General features: G+C 41.5%; 1 protein-coding gene across 2 annotated transcripts in view; it reads left to right on the top strand.

The window, feature by feature from the left end:
• The window catches only part of myot (myotilin), a 28,140-nt gene extending 9,081 nt beyond the window's left edge, over positions 1–19,059 (top strand). The window contains exons 6-18 of one of the 2 annotated variants that reach the window (XM_061048761.1): positions 1,596–1,619; positions 1,954–2,073; positions 2,177–2,390; positions 8,660–8,870; positions 9,148–10,109; positions 10,328–10,478; positions 10,847–10,948; positions 12,085–12,122; positions 12,534–12,672; positions 12,832–13,039; positions 13,171–13,336; positions 14,775–14,908; positions 16,992–19,059. In XM_061048761.1, coding sequence (XP_060904744.1) covers positions 1,596–1,619; positions 1,954–2,073; positions 2,177–2,390; positions 8,660–8,870; positions 9,148–10,109; positions 10,328–10,478; positions 10,847–10,948; positions 12,085–12,122; positions 12,534–12,672; positions 12,832–13,039; positions 13,171–13,336; positions 14,775–14,908; positions 16,992–17,134 — 2,612 coding nt within the window. In that variant the 3' untranslated portion in view covers positions 17,135–19,059. The remainder of the gene's footprint in view (positions 1–1,595; positions 1,620–1,953; positions 2,074–2,176; positions 2,391–8,659; positions 8,871–9,147; positions 10,110–10,327; positions 10,479–10,846; positions 10,949–12,084; positions 12,123–12,533; positions 12,673–12,831; positions 13,040–13,170; positions 13,337–14,774; positions 14,909–16,991) is intronic. The other variant, XM_061048762.1, reaches the window with a different exon arrangement.
• The last annotated feature ends 284 nt before the right edge of the window (positions 19,060–19,343 follow it).

Here is a 19,343-nt window from a genome sequence, read left to right as displayed (position 1 = left end):
GCAGGGAGATACAAGACCAAGACCAAAAATATCACAAAAAAATCATCTTGTGTGCAGGGGGCGTGTCACTCACATGGATGGTAACATCGGGAAGTTTGCGGACGTAACCAATGGAAAAAAAAATCAAACTACAAATAAAATTGAGGGTTCTAATCACACGAATGACGTGGAAAAATAGTGGTGGTCTTTACCTGTCTTAATTTAAAATCTGGAGTTCGCCCAGTCTGAGACCAAGACAAGACATAGAAAGAATGCTTTCGATTCCAAGACAAGACCGAAACCTTCAAAAAGTGGTCTCGAGACTGGTCTTGAGACCAGGACCGATTTCGAGTACTACAACACTTATGACATAAAGAAGAAGTAGAGATTTAGATCTCGAGAGAAGGTCCTACTTTTAAAGTCCATTTCTTCCCGTCCCTTGACTAAATATAAGCATCTGATTTTCTAAATATATTGAGTATAAAATAAAGCTGCATGAAAAAACAACTTTCACTTTATTTACAAGTCCTTGTCTAAATGATTCATCGTACTGTAAAACTTCTAATAAAAGTCCATCCCAATTTCAGGCCCAGTCCCTTTAGCTACTCTGGTGAAGCTGCGTGTTTCGACAAACTAAGTCAGGGCTCAGTTAGAGGTCCCTATGCATTCAGTGTTAATATAGTGCTCAGTGTTGAACTTCAAAATCTGTCAAAGAAAGACAGAATAATGATAGTGTGTGTACCAGTGTGAGAAAGAAGATTTTAGATCAGCTGGAAATGTGCAAGCACGTCCTCTCAGAGTCTCCTGCATGATGATCTGGATAAAGACTTCAGAAAAGTAAACCTCAGTGAGTGTCAGGAGGGACGGGGAGGACTCTGCTGCTTGTGCTGGCTTTAGAGATGGAAATCAATATTGAAATTTTGAAAACTAATGTTTTATCCATCCCTTGTGTGAAATTGTAACGCTTTATCTTATGCATCTCCGTAGGCAGCACAGCACCCGTTAGTAACAGCGGTTGCTCCTTATTATGAATGCCCCCTGGGTAAAGAGGCTGTCTTACAAAGCAAGATCAAATTAGTGATATGTAAATCAATTTGTTTATATCCTAACTATGCACACACTTACACACACTTTGGGACGGCTGTGGCTCAGTTGGTAGAGTCGGTCGCCTCTCAGCCAGATGGTCAGGGATTCGATCTCCAGCTCCTGCAGCCACATGTCTGATGTGTCCTTGGGCAAGACACTTAACCCCAAGTTGCTCGGACTGCTACGTCGGCCGCAACGTAAATGGATTACTTCTGATGGTACTGATGGTAGAGCAGCCACTACCATCAGTGTGTGTAGGTGTGACATACGGTGTAAAAGCACCTCTCATCTTTGTTGTGCACAAGTCTTGTTTAAAAATAGAGGCCCCTCTTATTGACATATGATGGTAATAAAAGCCTGGGATATTAATTTATTTTTTATTTTTTTTACGGTCATCGCAACTTTTTCATCCGTCCAAATGAATTTTGAAGGTTTTGCGATGTATTTTTGATGTGTGGCTGCTAAGAATTGTATTTCATGATGACTTCTATTGAAAGATTATTCACTTTTCTTTGTGTTTTTTTCTCCAGAGGCCAGCTCTGTGTCAGTGCCAGGTCAGTATGTTGGTTATATCATGGTTTTAAAGAGGAGGAGCTGGAAAATCATTAGATCACTCAAATCTGAGGAGTACTTTTTATTACATTACATGTTGCTTCATTTTTCTTTTATAAGGCCAATATTCCCTTTACTATGACAATAATGACTGAGAGAGAAACAATCCAAACAAATACTATATGTTTATTTTAGGCCCAATAAGGCCCCTTTCTCCATTGAGGCCTGATAGTCACTTTCACCCTCACTACGATGCCTATGGTTTAAACAAACAGGTGTAGGTAGCATTAATGTTTATTATTTGTCTGCATTGAAGTCCTTGGTTTCCCTCTGCAGAGGAGCTGTGTACTCTGGTGATCACAGAGGCCTTTCCAGAAGACTCTGGTCTATTTAAATGTGTGGCCCTCAACTCTTTTGGCACAGTCTCCTGTTCAGCACTCCTGGAAGTTTATGACGGTTAGATGTCCATTTACTCATAATAACCCTTTTGTATCTCTAGAAATCAATCCTCAAAAATGGTGAGTCCAACCTTTAGTGGCGCTAATCTTTTGTTTTTCAGACATGGAGGAGCAGCTGGAGATAGAGGCCATTTGTCAGCAGGAGGCAGCTCCTCTGAGACAAGAGGAGGAGGAAGGGGAGGCGGCGTTCCAGGACGAGATGATGTCATCCCGAAAGAGCACTGAGGACTTTCCCGCTGACATACCTGACTCTCTTACCCTCCCTGCTCCTGAGTGGCCTGACAGCCCTCTAGAAGATAACCTGCCCAGTGCAGAGTGAGTAGATTGTGCGCACACACACACACACACACACACACACACTCTTGAACCTACATATTACGTCAAACAAGCACACATATAGAGATGCAGACCTTAGTTCTACATAGATATAAGGACACAGGTAGGCTGAGTATAAAGGTTATGATGTATAAATATAGATACAGATTGAAGTAACAGAAATTGATACATAACGCATGAAGATACATGAAAACAAGTATGATGCAACAACTACACTAATAGCAAACATGGAGGACGGAGAGAATTAATCATTTACTAGAATAGAATTAGAGACAAACATTAGATGTAAACATGGGAAAAAACAACAGTGTTGATATAGATAGATAGATAGATAGATAGATTGATAGATAGATAGATAGATAGATAGATGACACAGCATATAAATTTAGCAGCACACAGTTCACCCCAGCTGTGCTCTTCTTTCTGACTGCCGACTCATTCTCCACATTCAAGCCAACACTGCCTGCAGTATCGATAACATTCAGTATGATGCAGCTTGTGGCCATTAACCAAATGAATCGACCATCTGATACCTTCACTTTTGGTTTCTCTTATCAGTGTGAATTAGAAAGGTATAAGTAGGACTCCCTTTCACAACAGAGTGCCATGTTTGAACCCTGACATACAGTAGAATGTGCCTTTACTGAATTTCTACCCTTTGGAAATAATTGTACTTTTCTACTTTGATTTGCTTGAATTCAGAACAGACATGACAGGGAGAAACATGTTCCCAGAGCCTGCGGTGAACAGGTCTTTCAGTATAAAATCATAATATTTGCAGTGAGTTGAAATTCTATTTTGATCCAACAATGTGCATGCAGAACAGGCCCATCTGTGCCTTCAAGACACAACGTTATTATCATCTGCAGAGAACACCAACCAAGATTATATCTCGATATTAAATAACTAACCTCTCATGTTTTACTGCACTGGTTTGTGCTATTCATTTTGTACAATAGCGACCACGTCTCAAATACAAATGACAATGTATACATTTATCCACTATGAGAGGCTAATAACTTTTGTTTTGCATCTTTTTAATTATTGAACTTGTTCAATAAATCTCATTCACTCCCTCTCTTTCTTTCGTTCACTCACTCTCTCTGGGAGAGTGGGTCGTCTCTCAACAGGAGAGTTACTTAGTTCTGATGGTCACTTTGCATAGCAGCCTCGGAAAATAGAATAGAAAATAACTATTCAAGATCAAGTCCATTTAACATTGAATCGCTCACTCTCTCATTTACTTCCTTGTCTTCTAGTTTTTAAAGTCTAATTGGCTTATTTCCTCCTTGTAGTAAATTCCACATTCATTCAAAGAAACATGAAAACTGATGTAGTTTTTATTGACTTCCAGACGAGGTCGCTGTTGAACTATTCTCAAAGTGTAGAAAAAAAAAACAAATTCAAGTTCTCTTCTCTTTCGTCCTTTTTCTTGAGACTTCTGGCATGAGATAAAGTGAGAAGATATTCTACCCTAGTAGGCCTATAACGATCATGATTACCGATCATATAGCCTAGATAATATCATTAAGGTATTTTATTAAGAAAACGAGTACCCTACCTCTAATGGGGTCTTGAAAACACAAATTCTTAAAAAAAAAAAAAAAAAAAAGATCACTGAATTAATAGCTAAATATAATAATAATAATGTAATTCATTTATACAGCACTTTTTAAATCAGGGTTCTAAGTGCTTTAAAAATGAAAATAAAATAGAGAAATGTGAGAAAGACAGTGATTAAAAATGAGAAACAAAATAGGGAGAGATTATACAGCAGTTCCACAAATGATAGAAATAAAAAGGAAATAAAACAATTTAAAACCGGTAAGGCAATCGCAGAAAAAAGGGAATAAAACAATGTGAAACCATTAAAAGATAAAAAAGATTAAAATAATTAAAAAATAAAAGATTCAAACAAAGGACGCCGATTTAAAACATAAAAAGATAAACGATCAAGCAGATTAGAGTTACTGGATATCGCCTTCATTTTAATTTTAATTTTTTTTTGGGGGGGGGAGTTATCTAAGGATGGAAAACATGCTTAAACAAGGAATCCCCTAAAAGCACTTCTATATGCCTATAACTATACTGTATATTTTAACGAATAAAGTAGCAGTAAGCGTGGAGTCCACTGATGTTTCATACAGGCCCTCTGTAGATAGGCCTGTTTGTTTGCTCTGTATGGTCTTTGTTGTTATGATGGTGATGGGGGGCCTCAGGGGGCCTCAGTTGGTCCCGCGCGTTCCCGCTCTGCATAGTCCTCGTGAGCGCGCGGTGTCACCTGTTGCTGTCCCGCCTCCCACTCCTCATCGCTGTTTGGTTTCCCTCTCAACTCAGAGAAAGTCCAAATTCATTCAGTCTGAGCTGAAGTTTGTTTGCGTTGACTACACGGGGAGCAGACACCTGTGCTTTTGTTTTTAGCGAGGTAAGAAAAAGAATCTCCTTTGATATCGGCTGTCTGCTTCTTTAACCTTGCTGTTGCAGGTCATATTTTTAAACCTCTAACGACGCGTTTCTACTTTGTTGTGAATGTTTAAAACTACTACTTTTCCTTTCCTCGTCATAATCTTGTTAAAAGCAGCCCTGGGCTTTTATGCACTGTCCTCTCTAAAAGGTCAAACTATGTTTAGAGTGATTGGGAAGTGGACTTGAGTCTATTTTGGGACTTTGTGTCATCCGGGTTGCTCCTCTTAAAAATGCTCAAGAGGGAAATGTTAGGAGACAAATGAAATGAGAGTAAACAGTAATTGAAAATCTGCAACATGCCCTTGTCTTTGAAGTCACTCACTTTTTTTTCTCATTAGCTGCTTCATGAGTGTTAAAGAGCACCAAACATGTCGTAGTGTGGTGAGTCGCCTCACAGTCAAGTGGTACCTAGTGAGTCCAGCTGAGCTCACCTGTGAAGTTGTTGTTAACAGGCTGTCTGTCCATCAGGCCTAACCTTCATTTGGTTTTGTTTATTTTAGAGTCATTACAAAAGAAAGATACAAAAAGTGTGTGTGTGTCTTCACCTCGATGCTGACTTGAAGCCTGGTTCATATTGAGATGCAATGGGTGCTGTGAGAAGTTATTTGGCAGAGCTCTCAGTTATGTGTCCACTGTGTGTATCCGTGTCCACTGCTATGATCTCATCCGTAATATGAAGTGCAGACATGGCGTCTGTGTCCTTCACAAATTACTGTTCATCACCAGTGCGACAGACAACAACAGTTGTTCCTAAATTGTTGGCAGTGGTCTTGCGTAAAAGGTTGTGTTGATGGTGTCTGGCTCACTTAAAGTTGATCTAACTCTTTTCTTGCTTCAGTTGCCTGATGGAGAGAAACAAAAGGCTTGCCTGCATTGTGAGGTGAAAGTTTACGGGACAAGGAGAGAGCAATTGAGAGTGACCAAAACAAACTGCTGTTTGGCGACACCTCCGCTCTCCTCCAGAGACACACCTCCAGCCCCTCTCCACTCGCGTCCACACAGAGGAGTTATCACTTACAGCGCACCATTGTTGAGCACCATTAAGCGCAAGCGGCGGACAAAATTGTCCTTCGCATGAGCTGTAGTTACCTGTGGCCTGCATTGTTGTGTTAGCAGGCTTTGGTTAACTCATAGCTTCATGTTGCACATAAGCTGTCTCAGAATGACCGTGATCTAAAGACACTGAGTATGTTCTTCTTCTTTTCTCTGCTCCTTGACTGAAGCAGCTTTATACTAAAGGCCGTCCCGTCCATGTTAACACGATGTAAACACAGCCCGACAACAACACAGCTGGTGGGACTCGTTTGGCTGAGCTCATTCATAAAGACGGTTCTTTTGGATCCCAAATGGCTCTTTTATTTGGTGCCATTTAGGCTTTAATTTAAATCAGCAATATTTAGCAATGTTTTGACATTGATGTGTGTGCCTGTGTGTGCTTGTGCCTGTGTGTGCCTGTATTTTATAAAACATATTACCAGAATAACACTGTTTCACTTGATGTTTGCTACGTTAATGTTACCACAGAGCATTGGTTGTGGTGTGGAGAAAAGATCATTCCTTTATTCTGTCGCCTTCAGGTGAAAACATGTCAGGCCAACTCGCAGTCAAACCAAGAAAATGAGACTTGTCCACGATCCCTTTCACAGTGATACATTGTGCCAGTTATCTTTGACCCTTTGTGAACAGCAGTGTGTGTGTCACTGCAGTATTTTGGTTCTGCAGAGAAGAGCTAGCTACAATCTGTTAAGCCCCTCATATTGTTGCCCCTCTGTTGTCATTGGTCAGAAAGAGGACTCAAAGCTTAGCATGCTCCTACCCACAATGTCATGCACGTCTTGTGTGTGCACATGTCCGTGGCGGATGTGTGTGCATGTTTGCGTGTGCGTGCGTTTAAGCATAGACTGGGTGCCAGTAGAGTGTCTGCACCTGCCGGCTGTTGTCCGAATTCCAAGACAAATATAGCATTGCCCACTTAATGACGCAAACTTGAATATACAAATTCTCTTTTTATCTCTCTCTCTCTCTCTCTCTCTCTCACACACACACACACACTCATGAATGAAACAGCATTTGTTTTAGCTAGATTTATCTAATAAGCTGCCAACTGATTGTTTATAATGTATTTTTTCGATCCAAACGTTAGGATGAATGAACTGTTAGATGGATGCTAAAGCTAACGGCACTTACTCACCAATGCTGCTGAAGCTTGTCCCCAATTTCTCGCCAGCATTTCTGCTTTTCTACATTGTCCTGGTAGTCCGTCAACTAAGTGGTAAATGGACTTGAGCTTGTATAGAATTGTTCTAGTTTTATGACGACTCAAAGCGCTTTTACACCGCATGTCACACCTACACATTTAAACACTGACTCGCTGCAGGAGCTGGGGATCGAACACCCAACCTTCTGGTTGAGAGGCGACTGATTCTACAAACTGAGCCACAGCCGCCCCACATGCATTTTCTGTTATCAAGAAAAGGTCTCAGAAATTGACTGATAAGAATTGAAGTGTGAAATTTGTCTGCTATCACAGCAGCTCCATTTTCAACACAGAAATGTAAGACTAGATACAAAGATACAAAGATACAAACATTAGACCCAACATTCAAACATGAAACTAGTAATCAGAAGTCTTAAACATGCTTTGATCTGGTATTCAGCTCCATATTCAATTTTTGGATTGACTGGTGAACAAAAGAGTGTTTCAGTCTGACCTTATTAAGACCTGTGTGATGCGTATGAAGTAAAAAAAAGGATAATTTTATAATTTAATTCAGATTTAAAAGTACAGTTCCTGACTCTTAAATCAGATCACATCATGTTGGTTGGTCAAACATTTCCTGTGCGCACAGGAGAAATGTAGAAAGTCAGAAAGACAGTGAGCAAGTGTTTGAAAGTAAATGAACAAGTTGGAAAGAACAAAAAGAGGCACTGCTATTGTCATCATACTCCTACGGAGCCCAGATTACGTGGTTGTCATGGGAACAACATTCTTTCCTGGAAGAGAAGTTGAAGTACAGTCAGGCTTCGTATTACTGGAACAAAAATAGTGAGTGGGCTGAAATGGGAGCAGAGCCTGATGTGTGTAAAGGTGCTCTCTTTAATCAAACACTTGGATTTGACCAGGCGGTAACCTCCAGTGATGAAAAATGAAGGAAATGAGGAAGTGCAGAAAACTGCATTCTTACAGGGTCCGCTTGAGGCTGGCTCCAAGAGACCCGGAAGTCACATACACATGCGGCACGCCATTCAAAAATATCAGTTTTTACAGCAGAGATTAACATGTTTACAGCCTGGTACGAAGAACGAAATAATTCTGAGTAGATGTTGTCTTCATTGGCACACAATCTGTGTGCGCGTGCGTGTGCGTGCGTGTGCGGGTTTATCCCAAAGATAGGCACGTGTTTGACTTGATTGACGGGCAGTGTAGCTCTATGTCAAGAGGCTTTAAACCCGCCTCAGGCCAGCTCTCAGTTTACAAAATTGATACTCTGTAGTTGTGGTTCAAAAACTGATTCTGTTTTTTTAATGTAAAATTACCTTACCTGTCATCTGAGTACATTTTGTGTTACTGTTATGGAATACACTTACCTTTTTTTAAATGAATTACCTCATCCCATTACATGTATTCAAGTAATAGTGTTGACACTGGTGATGTAACTCTTTGAGATTATGCGTATGTATCTCATCCACTTTCCCAGACTCTTTGCTCACTTGAGCCTGTAGTAAAAACATTTTTTTGTATTTTTTAAATCTTTGCTCACACATCTGTTTTGATCTGTTAGTTTTCCAGAGCCTCATCAAGATTACTACTCATTTGAAGAACCCTTTGGTCACAGCGAGGCGGGGGAAAGGTTCCTGAACTTGGGAAGCCAAAGGTCACCAGAGGTCACATCCAGCCCTCCCCCTCCCCCGAGCCCACCACCATCACCAACTCAAGTCAAGGAGACAAACAAAACACCCAAGCTGTTCACCCCAAGCAAGCTCAATTTCTCTGTGAGAGCATTTCTTACACTTTATGTTGTTGTTTTTTTTTTATTTCTGAGACATTTTGGTAGAATTAATAGTAGCTGCTATTTTACTTAAAGGGATATTATTGCTCATTTCACTTTTGTTTTCTAAATAAATAACATGTAGTGTTCAGGAAGCTTGTCAGAGGGCTCGATCCCAGCTAAAAGAAATGTTTTTATGTTTCTAAATGCTTCTTCTTTACTACAATTACAAATGATGCTTTTCAGATTCAGTACATTCCTGTTGTTTTTTTTTCTTCTAGCCCTCCCACTCCGGAGGTAACGACATGAACCTTTCCGACCTGCCTACCTTCACTCCCAGCACCTTCCCTCCCAGTGCCTTCAACTATGCGAGGCCGAGGCATTTTATTCAATCTCAGGCCGCCTTCCAGGCTCCCAGCTACGAGAGTGTTCTGAGGGAGGCCCAGGAGAACCAAAACAACTCGCAACAGAACTTCAGCAGTCCCCTAAACAGTCCAAGTGTTACTGAGACGCAGACGAAAATATCCTCACAAAGTCAGTCTTTTTCTCAAACTCAGTCAGTGTGCAAGTCTGTGATGCAGACCCAGTCACAGATTCAGTCACTAAACCTTAATCAGAACCAGGCCCAATCTGTTGCTCAGACCCAGACCAATGGCACAGTCAAGCCCTCTCCTTCCTCATCCAGTCTCAGTTCTCCGATGTCCACCCCGACCTTTTCTACTGCACCTCCTCTTTCTCTTTCTGCTCCCTTAGCCAGTCCCTCCACCACCATCCCTTCCTCCTCACCTTTCCCCGACTCCTCATCCTCTCTGCCCCGCACTACCATGCGTTCCACCATCACCCTTACTCCAAGTATCCCCAGTGCCACTGGCCTAGGCAGCGCCACCCTGCCCGCCAATCAGGACACCATGTCCGCACCTGCTGCCTACCTCTGCTCTGTGCTGCCCTCCATGTCCGCCTTCTCCCCTTTGTCCTCCAACAAGCTGTCTCCCAACTCCAACCTTCACCACCACCCCATCTCCCCATCCCGCTCTCCTCTTCTCCCCTCCAGCCCTCTCCTCCCCCTGAGGGCCTCCTCCTCTCCTTCCTCATTCCCTCAGCCGCCTCTGCCAGTTTCCCCTTCTCTCCCTCGCTCCCCTGTCTCTCCGTCCTCTTTCCCACAGTCCAACACTCTCAACAGTCCGAACAGAATACAGCCTGGTGTGGTCTCACTGCCCGCCAGCTACAAGGCAACGCCAAACACGTAAGTTAAAGTATACGTCAGCACATATATTGAAAATGTATCAACTTTTCTCTTGCCTAGAAAACATTGATCCTATGAGCTAAGTTGATATATTTCAGTGAGAGCAAAAGCTTATATGTATTAATCAAAGTGAAGAAAGATTTTTTTTTCCCATCTCTGCTTCTTCTTGTGCTTCTCCTCCTCCCAACTCTCTCTCTCTCACTCTCTCTAACCTACAGCCTTCCTAAGCCTATCCTCAAGAAGTCTGTAGCTCCTCGGCCTTCCTCCGCTCGCTCCACAGATGAAGACATCCAGGGCTCCAAAGATGCCCTGATACAGGACTTGGAAAAGAAGCTGCGTTCTAAGGAGGCCAGAAGGAGACCCAGCCAGGTGTGTGTGTGTGTGTGTGTGTTTATTGTAGGTGTATGTTTATGTTTGTGTGTGTGTGTCTGTGCGTGTGTGTATGTGTGTTTTTTGTGGGTGTATGTTTATGCTTGTGTGTGTGTGTCTGTGCGTGTGTGTGTGTGTGTGTGTGTCTGTAAACTAAATGTCAGTACAGGAGTCATACGTGTCATCCGCCCCAAAAGCAAACAAACATTTCCCCCACTACCCCATTCATTTCAGTCCATCCACGCTCACAGTTTGTGTCTGTTTGAACCTAACAGAAATTTTATCTGTTTTCCAAAACAAATAACATCACACTTTGGATGTGTGTATGAAAACAACACTGTAACAGTATAAAGCTTCAATTTCGACAGAAACTGTCCTATGAGGAGCGTATGGCCCGTAGGCTGCTGGGTCCAGACAACGCCAACTACATGTTTGACCAAGACAATCTGTCAGACTCACAACCAGACCAGGTACGACAACAGACTTTTATTTAGCCATGGGACATTTAACTTACTCTAAAAATCCTCCAATCTCATCATTTCTAACAGTGTGTTTCAGATTTAACAGATGTGTGTTGCAGTGCTGACTGTACTGTACAGACATTTATGTTGATCTGCTTCAAAACCCATTAGCTCTCGCTGTGCTATGAAGTGAAGACCACTCATTATTGCTACCTTTTGGGTTTGAATGGTTACAGTTTGGCAGTTGTGGGTCGGTTGGTAGAGTCGGTCATCTCTCAACTGGAGGGTCCGGGGTTCAATCCCCAGCTCATGCAACCACGTGTCCAATGGGTCCTTGGGCAAGACACTTAATCCCAAATTGCTCCTGCAGAGTGTGAATGTGTATGAATGGGATTAGTTACTTTTGATGGTCACTTTACATAGCAGTCTCCGCCATCAGTGTGTGAATGTGTAGGTGTGACCTGCAGTGTAAAAGTGCTTTGAGTAGCAGAAGACTAGAAATAACTATACAAGCTCAAATCCATTGCCATTCACACGAGGAGCCATTTCCCTCTAAGGGCCTCCCAGTCCCTGGTTGAAAAGTCCTGTAGTTTATCCAACAGCCGAAGTGAGCTGTGTCATGCTGTCATTATGGATGGTTACACTGTGTTTGTGTGTCTTTGTGTGAGTCTGTGTATTTGTGTGTGTGTGTGTGTGTGTGTGTGTGTGTGTGTGTGTGTGTGTGTGTGTGTGTGTGTGTGTGTGTGTGTGTGTGTGTGTGTGTGTGTGTGTGTGTGTGTGTGTGTGTGTGTGTGTGTGTGTGTGTGTGTGTGTGTGTGTGTGTGTAGGGTGTCCTGTCAAAAAGCCTCTGATACTCACAGGGCTTTGCACCATCTATTCCTTCACCTTCTCATAAACACAACACAAACACACACAACACGTGCATGTACACACATGGACACACAATGCCACATGTCCTCTGATGCCAACAAGGTTTGTCAGAGGCTATTTCCAGCCTGCTGTCTGAGAACAAGGCCATTCTACTGACAAAAGGACCTTTGTGTCACACTACATATTCATGCGCATAACTAAACACCATTTACATGCTATGCATTTCATCAAAGTTTGATTACCTCTGTTTATTTTTTATCTGTTTTCTGATATAGCCAGAATCACCAGAAGGAAGACACAAGGGTGGACTATGGTAAATACAAATTATGCATTCATTTACTAGTTAAATTTGGACCATTGAACACTGAGATCGGGTTTTTGAAGAAGTATGGCTGCATTTGCTCACTCAATTAAGTAGCCAAACTACATTTTTAAAAGTTGGTGCATTCAAAATAATTATTCTTATTTTGATTTTTAGACTTGTTCAAAGCAAGCATTTAGATATTGTTCCGAAGCCTCAACTACTGACAGTCATAAAGTTTCAAATGTCTAATGGGAGAGATAAAAATGTCTCAGTAGCCATGCAGAAGAGGACGGTAACCATGGTTACAAATCAGGGTTAATATGGTGTCTTGTGTTTGTGCCTTCACTTGTGGACTGTACAATTCAGCCATTTAAAGTGAGGTAAAATGAGGTCATGAATAAATAATCTGTCTCTCTGCAGGGGGAAGCACCACTCAGGGACAGATGAGAGGGGAAATGAGGGCTCAGCTATTCAGGAGAAGTGTTACGCTCCTCGCTTTTTGCAGATCCCTTCAGACCTCACAGTGGAAGAGGGGCGCTTCTGTAGGATTGACTTCAAGGTGAATCAATATCACACACTTGCATGCATCAACAACCATGTTCTCACATCTTAGCTTTATTAATTCACTTCTTTTTCACTTCTAAACAATGCACTTACAGTGGAGTCATTCAATTGAAATAGAGAGAATAAATCTTTATTCAATTCAATCTTTAACCAGGTGGGAGGCCTCCCTACACCAGATCTCTGCTGGTACCTGGACGGTAAAGCCATCCGTCCAGATGACTACCATAAGATGCTGGTGTGTGAGAAAGCGATGCACTCATTCATCATAGAGATTGTGACAGTGCACCATGCTGGCGTGTATGAGTGTGTGGCCAGAAACAGAGCAGGCGAGAGCAGATTTACCATGAGGCTTGACGTTTTGGGTAAGACCCTAACTTCATCATAATAGTAATACTTATTCATTCAATTAATTCTATACCAGTCATACTTTGTGTAGCTCTTCTGGGTCAAAATGAATCCCCTTTGTTGTGCATCCTCTTCTTCCTCTCTGTAGCCCAGGAGGCTCTCCGTCCTCCCACATTCGTCGTGAAGATGTTAAACTCCAGAGCTCTAGAGGGCGACACTGTCAGGTTAGAGTGTAAAGTGGACGCCTCCCCTCCACCACAGCTCTTCTGGAAGAAAGACAAAGATATGCTGCGTATTGACCCAAACAGAATGAGGTACGTACTTTCATCTAAACACTCCCTACGCTGCACTCAAAGCTGATACTGAAGATGCACCCTGTTCAATAGACAAAACAGTGTGTCAGTTTAGAGGTCACATATTCTCCTCCTTTTCAACAAGTTAAAATTAGTCCCAGAGCTCAGCATAACATGTCTGTGACGTTTGTTCTTATAAATCCACTCTGATCCTGTATTTGATCATGTCTATAAACCCCTCTATTTCAGCCCTGCTCAGAACAGGCTGTTTCTGTGTCTGTAACTTTAAATGCAGATGAGCTGTGTCTGGCCACGCCCCTCTGTCACAGAACGGTGACTCTGGCTTTCTTGCACTATGCCCTTTTGTTTACTGAGAGAAGGCGAACTCAGAGGGCAGACCACACACCTAGCTGTGTGAGTGTCACCCACCAGGGTTGTGATGTCATGAAGGGTAAATCTCCAAACAGCCTGTTTGGGTGCGGCAGTAGCTCAGTCTGTAGGGACTTGGGTTGGGAACCGGAGGGTCGCCGGCTCAAGTCCCGGTGCGGACCAAATATGGAAGTTGGTCTGGTAGCTGGAGAGGTGCCAGATCACCTCCTGAGCACTGCCGAGGTGCCCCTGAGCAAGGCACCGAACCCCCTCCCCACCATCAGCTCAGGAGCGCCCACTGTGGGCAGTTCCATCACTCTGACATCTCTCCATTAGTGCATGTCCATAGGATCCTGTTTCTGCATGTGTGTGTTCATGACTTACAAAGTGTAAAAACTGAAATTTCCCCTTGCGGGGATCAATAAAAAGTAAATCTTGAGCACACATTTTCCTGAAAAGTGGAGCAGGCAAAAGATGGAGAGGAAAAAATATTAAACAGTCAGACAACAAGACATTTGTGACCTCTGTCATCCGTCATTTAAAATCTAAATTGTCACGAAAAAATCTAAACTTAAAAAAAAGAAAAGAGATATGGGTTGCTCAATATGATGAGTCACATGTGAAGGTTTCCTTGGGCAAGACATTTAACCAAAAATTGCTCCGGCTGCTTCGTCGTCTACAATTTGGAAGAGCTACACATGCCAAATATTTGAATATTTGAATGCTTAACCCTTTTTTCAGTGGGTTATTTATTTATTTGTTTATTTTGCAATATTATGCACACAAAAAACTACTCGCCCAGCCTCTTTCTGTCTCTTCCTCAATGTCTATGTTTGCTCTTTACTTGTAACCTTAAGTAAGTGTGTGTGTGTGTGTGTGTGTGTGTGTGTGTGTGTGTGTGTGTGTGTGTGAATATATATTTTTGTGTTATAAATAAACTTCTATTCTATTCTATATTTAAATATGCCTTTTTTCTGTGTCTGTGTTTTTCCTTTTTCATTTGAATTTTTTTACAGACAGATCCTACCATGTGCTGGATTTGTGATGAAATGTGTTTTACAATTGCTCATCTCTCTTTGTTTCTCTGCAGTCTGTACCAGGATGGTTCAGGCCGTCAGTGCCTGTTGATAGAGAGGTTGACAAAGTCTGATGCCGGTTGGTACACTCTCTCTGCCATCAATGAAGCCGGCATGTCCACATGCAACGCAAGGCTGGATGTAGGGAGTAAGTCCACTGTGTGTTCTTCTTTCTATATATGTGTACTTCAACAATGTGTTCATCTCAGCTATCGATTGTACGACATAGCCTGGTAGTTAATTAACCATGGTAGCACAAACAAACTTAGAAACAGCAGATGGAGAATGTTGTCCATTCAACACTACAGTGAATCCAGCCTGGTAACATAGAAGACAACAGACAAATGCTGTGTTATGTGATCGCGCGGAAACCTGATGAAGGCATGTAGCTGCTCGGCTTTTCTAAGGAGCACTGCATGATCACTGAGTCACAACGATAAGTATGGAATCCATCCCCTAGTGAGAGAAAGCTCATTGGAGGAAAGTACAACACAGCTATTGGATTTCTGCGCGATGACAGCGCACACCATCTGCGTAGTGGAGATGGAGCTGAGTGACAGGACTGACAAAGAAAAGAACCTGACCCCTGACCCCCTGTTACGCATGAACTGGACTTCATTCTCATCCAGGTTTAGAGTTCAATGTCTTGAACTGGCTTAGATGTTGTAGAATATACAGTGTATATATATATATATACATATATACATATATACTTGAATTTCCCCACTGGAATAATATTATCTTTATCTTTATCTTATCTTATGTGAACATGAATGCAAGAAAGCATTTTAAAGGATGTTTGAAGGGTATACAAGAGTTACAGATTATAAGTGATCATTATTTAATTCAATCAATGTGTTTTTAATTTACTAAAGGAACATAGCAATACAAATGGAATTCAATGAAAAAGAAAACATCAAAATATGACTATGATTTTTTTTTTGGGGGGGGGGAGACATGTTCCTTTTTTTTTATAAACTAGCTATAGAGTTTAACAGTGTTTTTCCCGGAGTAAAAATCCCATTATTTCTTCTCCACAGTGGATTTGGTTATTAGCCATAATGTCATAACCATGCCAGGTAGACTGACTCCTGTAGGAGACACAAGTGCATATGATATCAACCTCGTTTTAAGAAAAACATGGTTTATTCACAATATCAGGGAAAAGAACTACACTACCCACAACCATAGAGTGTCACAGTGATGTCTCTGGATGGTGGAGCTCGCTGTTACCATGGCAGTGTTTCCGGCCCCTTTGCGCCGAATGCGAATGGATAGTTTTGCTAGCATGCAAGCTGGTTAGTTAGCTAACATGAACTGTACTAAAAACCCTGTTGTGCTCAAGTGAATGTAATTTATGTGTTTCACCGCACAAACTACAAGGTAGTTCAACGCTTGTATTAATAGTATAAACACCATAACAAAGACTTAAGTCACATTTAAGAAGAAGCAATATCATGATATGGGCAGTTCCTTGTATCTTAATTTTTTTTTATTTTTTTTTTATAGTCATGAGTATTGGGGTAGCTGGTTGTCATGGTTACAGGCTTCAATCTATTTATATAAACGATGTTATGAAATGTCAATGGAGGATCTAAACTTCCTGAACGACAGTTGCCGAAAAAGTGGGCGGTCAATGTTAAGCTCTATTGAGACTTTTTTAATTTTCTAGATTCTAGATTCTTTGTATCGTCTGCCCTAGAATAAAAACTTAGAAGCTTGTGTTTCCCTTCAAGGTTTCCCCTCACAAACTCAACTGCTTTCTCCATAGTTGCACGTTCCAGTTAACAAGCTCACAGATTGGGGTTGGTTAAAAGTCTGAGAGCCGGAGAACCACTGACTTCACTAATAGAAAAAGATTTATTTAAAGACACTTGGCCTGGAAGGAATGCTGCTGTCCGTGACACCAGGGGTGTCATTCATGCTGTCTCATAACAATAATAACAAAGAAATGTGTAGGCTTCAGATTTACGCCTGAAAGTCTTCATTGACTATAGATGTGTTCATAATCTTTTACCCCTTCATGTGTGTCATGGATTATTGATTTCAGCTTTATGCTAAAATCAGTGAAATGAAGAAGCAAATACAGGATTTAAAAGATTTGCCAAATTCCAATTCAAGATGGCTATTCTTTTTTTTTTTTAGCCGAATTAATTGACTTATGGTTGTAATGTGTACTGGATCAGTCAAAGAACATTTAAATTCATTTCTTCTCTTTTTGCCCTTTGCAGCTCGTTCAGCCCCTCCCATGAAAACAGCACCCCCTGGTTCAAAGACGCTGAAGCTGCTGTCCTCACTGAGCCATGGGCCTGCACTGACAGTGGACACCCCTGCACAGCACACTGCCCCACTGTACGAGAGTGAGGAGCTGTAGTCCCCAAACTGAACCAAGTCCGTCTCATCCTCAGGCCGTCATCACACATCTCACAGCTGTCCAACTGGGGCAGGAGCCTATAGTCAGTAGCCCTATTCAGACTGCTGTTTCAGAGCGATATTTACGCCCCCATGACGTTTCGTACAGAGGGGGTAACAGAGTCTGAACGTTATCAGCGTGGGAGCACAGCGCTGTGTGTTTGTGCATGACTGACTGTGTGTGTAAGTGGAGATCCTGCTCTGCTGTGCTTTCCGAAACGCAATGTGAATTCACAGACTGGTGCAAGCATATAACACCGTCGCAGAATCAATATGATTGTAAAAAGATATTGTGACCATTTTGTGGAAAAGCAGTCTGAAAAGGGCTTCTGTCATTTTCAAGGCAGATAGTTTGGAATACAAATGAACAGCAGACAAGACGACATCTTTAGTATACTTTTGAGTCCAAGCTATCTAAAGTTTGGTTGTATTCTTGTAAACATTTTTAAGTTGTATGTCACATTTCTGAAATTAATTCTACATTCATCACATTTTCAAAATATGGCTGACATCCTCAAAACAACCATGCCTCTAATATGTCATTAAGAGCTATGCTGCCTTGTGCATCAAGATAGAAAGACCTCATACCGTCCATCTGCTACTGTTGGGTTTCCCCTGTGACTGTTTGTTGTCAAAGACTGTAGAGTCCATGTTTGATATGTTTGACCCCCTCCACTCTGTCCATTTGTCTCCTCACTCGCCCCTCTAGTCTGCCCTCGTCAGAGTAGCTTGTATAGATCATGGTTGTATTAATAGACCTGTACATGGTGTAAAAGAGTCAGCCATAGTGCTAACCAAAATCCTGTGACACAAACTCCTGAGATCCAAAAATCATTTTATTTTGGTTTGAAAACAGAATGAACCCTCTTTTAACCCAAGAACCTAGAAACCACTTTGCATCATCTACAACTACACCTTGATTTTGACAGTTATCTGCTTTTCTCGCCGTCACCCGCTCACGTTTCAGAAGATTTAGGCTGAATTAGAAGCTTTCTGTGATGAGACTACACATTTAAATGTGTTGCGTCTGATGATGTGTGTCTGTAACCACAGACAGAAATCTTATTTTAAAACTCACCCAACCATTACCATCTTTATTAGACAGTCACATGCAGCTTTTAGTTACTGCTCAGATTCTCTGCCTTGCCATAAGTTGAGCCTCAAATGTGTTTTAAAGCTGGTTTCTTATATACAGTGTATGTGAATTAAGCTATTTATAATTTTCACCTGAAGTTATAGTCAGTGTTAGGACTTGAAGTTGCCTCTGTCATGGCCTACAAAAGCATGCAGTGGTGCCAACAACAAGTTGGTCAAAGTGCCATTCTGACACCCAGCCTCTAAGTGAACATGGAACTGATGTTGCACTGAGTACGACACTCAGATCTCATTCAGGATAGTTTAGATTTTGTCGCATCTGCAGTGCAGAGAATAAGTTGAGACAAGCATTTTGTACCCCTTCCATGCATCATAAACTTCAGTTATAAAGATCTGGGCCCTGAACTGCAAACTCCAGAGCATTACATTAAAAAAATAACGATCATTATGAGGCTTGATTTTCCTGCATGCCACAGCTTGTTTTTTTTCATGACAGACAGAATTCATTATTATCTAAACTTTTTTTTGGCTGGATGTGCATGCAAACTGATTTGGGTCACAAGAGGAACATCAAGATGGAAACTTCATTGTCTGGTTCGTTGCAGTGTAGTCATGCTTCTTTGACCATTTGCATTGAAAGTGCTTTTCACTTAGAACTGTTTCTGGCTGTATTCAGACCTTTCTGTGTAACTGCAGGAAGTATTGTGTGTTTACCTTAAGTGCTGTTTGTTGTGTAAGAAGTTCTACATATCACAGGATGAATGAGGAAGGAATAAAGTTGATTTCAAACGTGGATTGCCTCCGTGTTTTTTCTTTAAGCATGTTGTAAATTTTCATGAACAAATGTTGACTTTATAACGAGATAATGATCTCTTAATAACAAGAAAAGCATTAGGGTGGTGGCTATGAGGAGGCACAGGTTTGTTTATGGGAGTGCACAGTACACCAGCGGCAGCTCATTACAAGGTGGAGAATCAGGTATTAGCTATAGTAATTGTTAATTGGCTAACTAGTTAATATTAAATGAATGTGTTTGTGTAAAATTATACCAGAATGGCATCTTATTAATGGCTTTT

Source organism: Labrus mixtus, chromosome 10, assembly GCF_963584025.1.
Source record: "Labrus mixtus chromosome 10, fLabMix1.1, whole genome shotgun sequence".
Lineage (NCBI taxonomy): Eukaryota > Metazoa > Chordata > Actinopteri > Labriformes > Labridae > Labrus > Labrus mixtus.
Note: the sequence above shows the minus strand (reverse complement) of the source record. Positions and strands in the feature narration are given on the sequence as shown.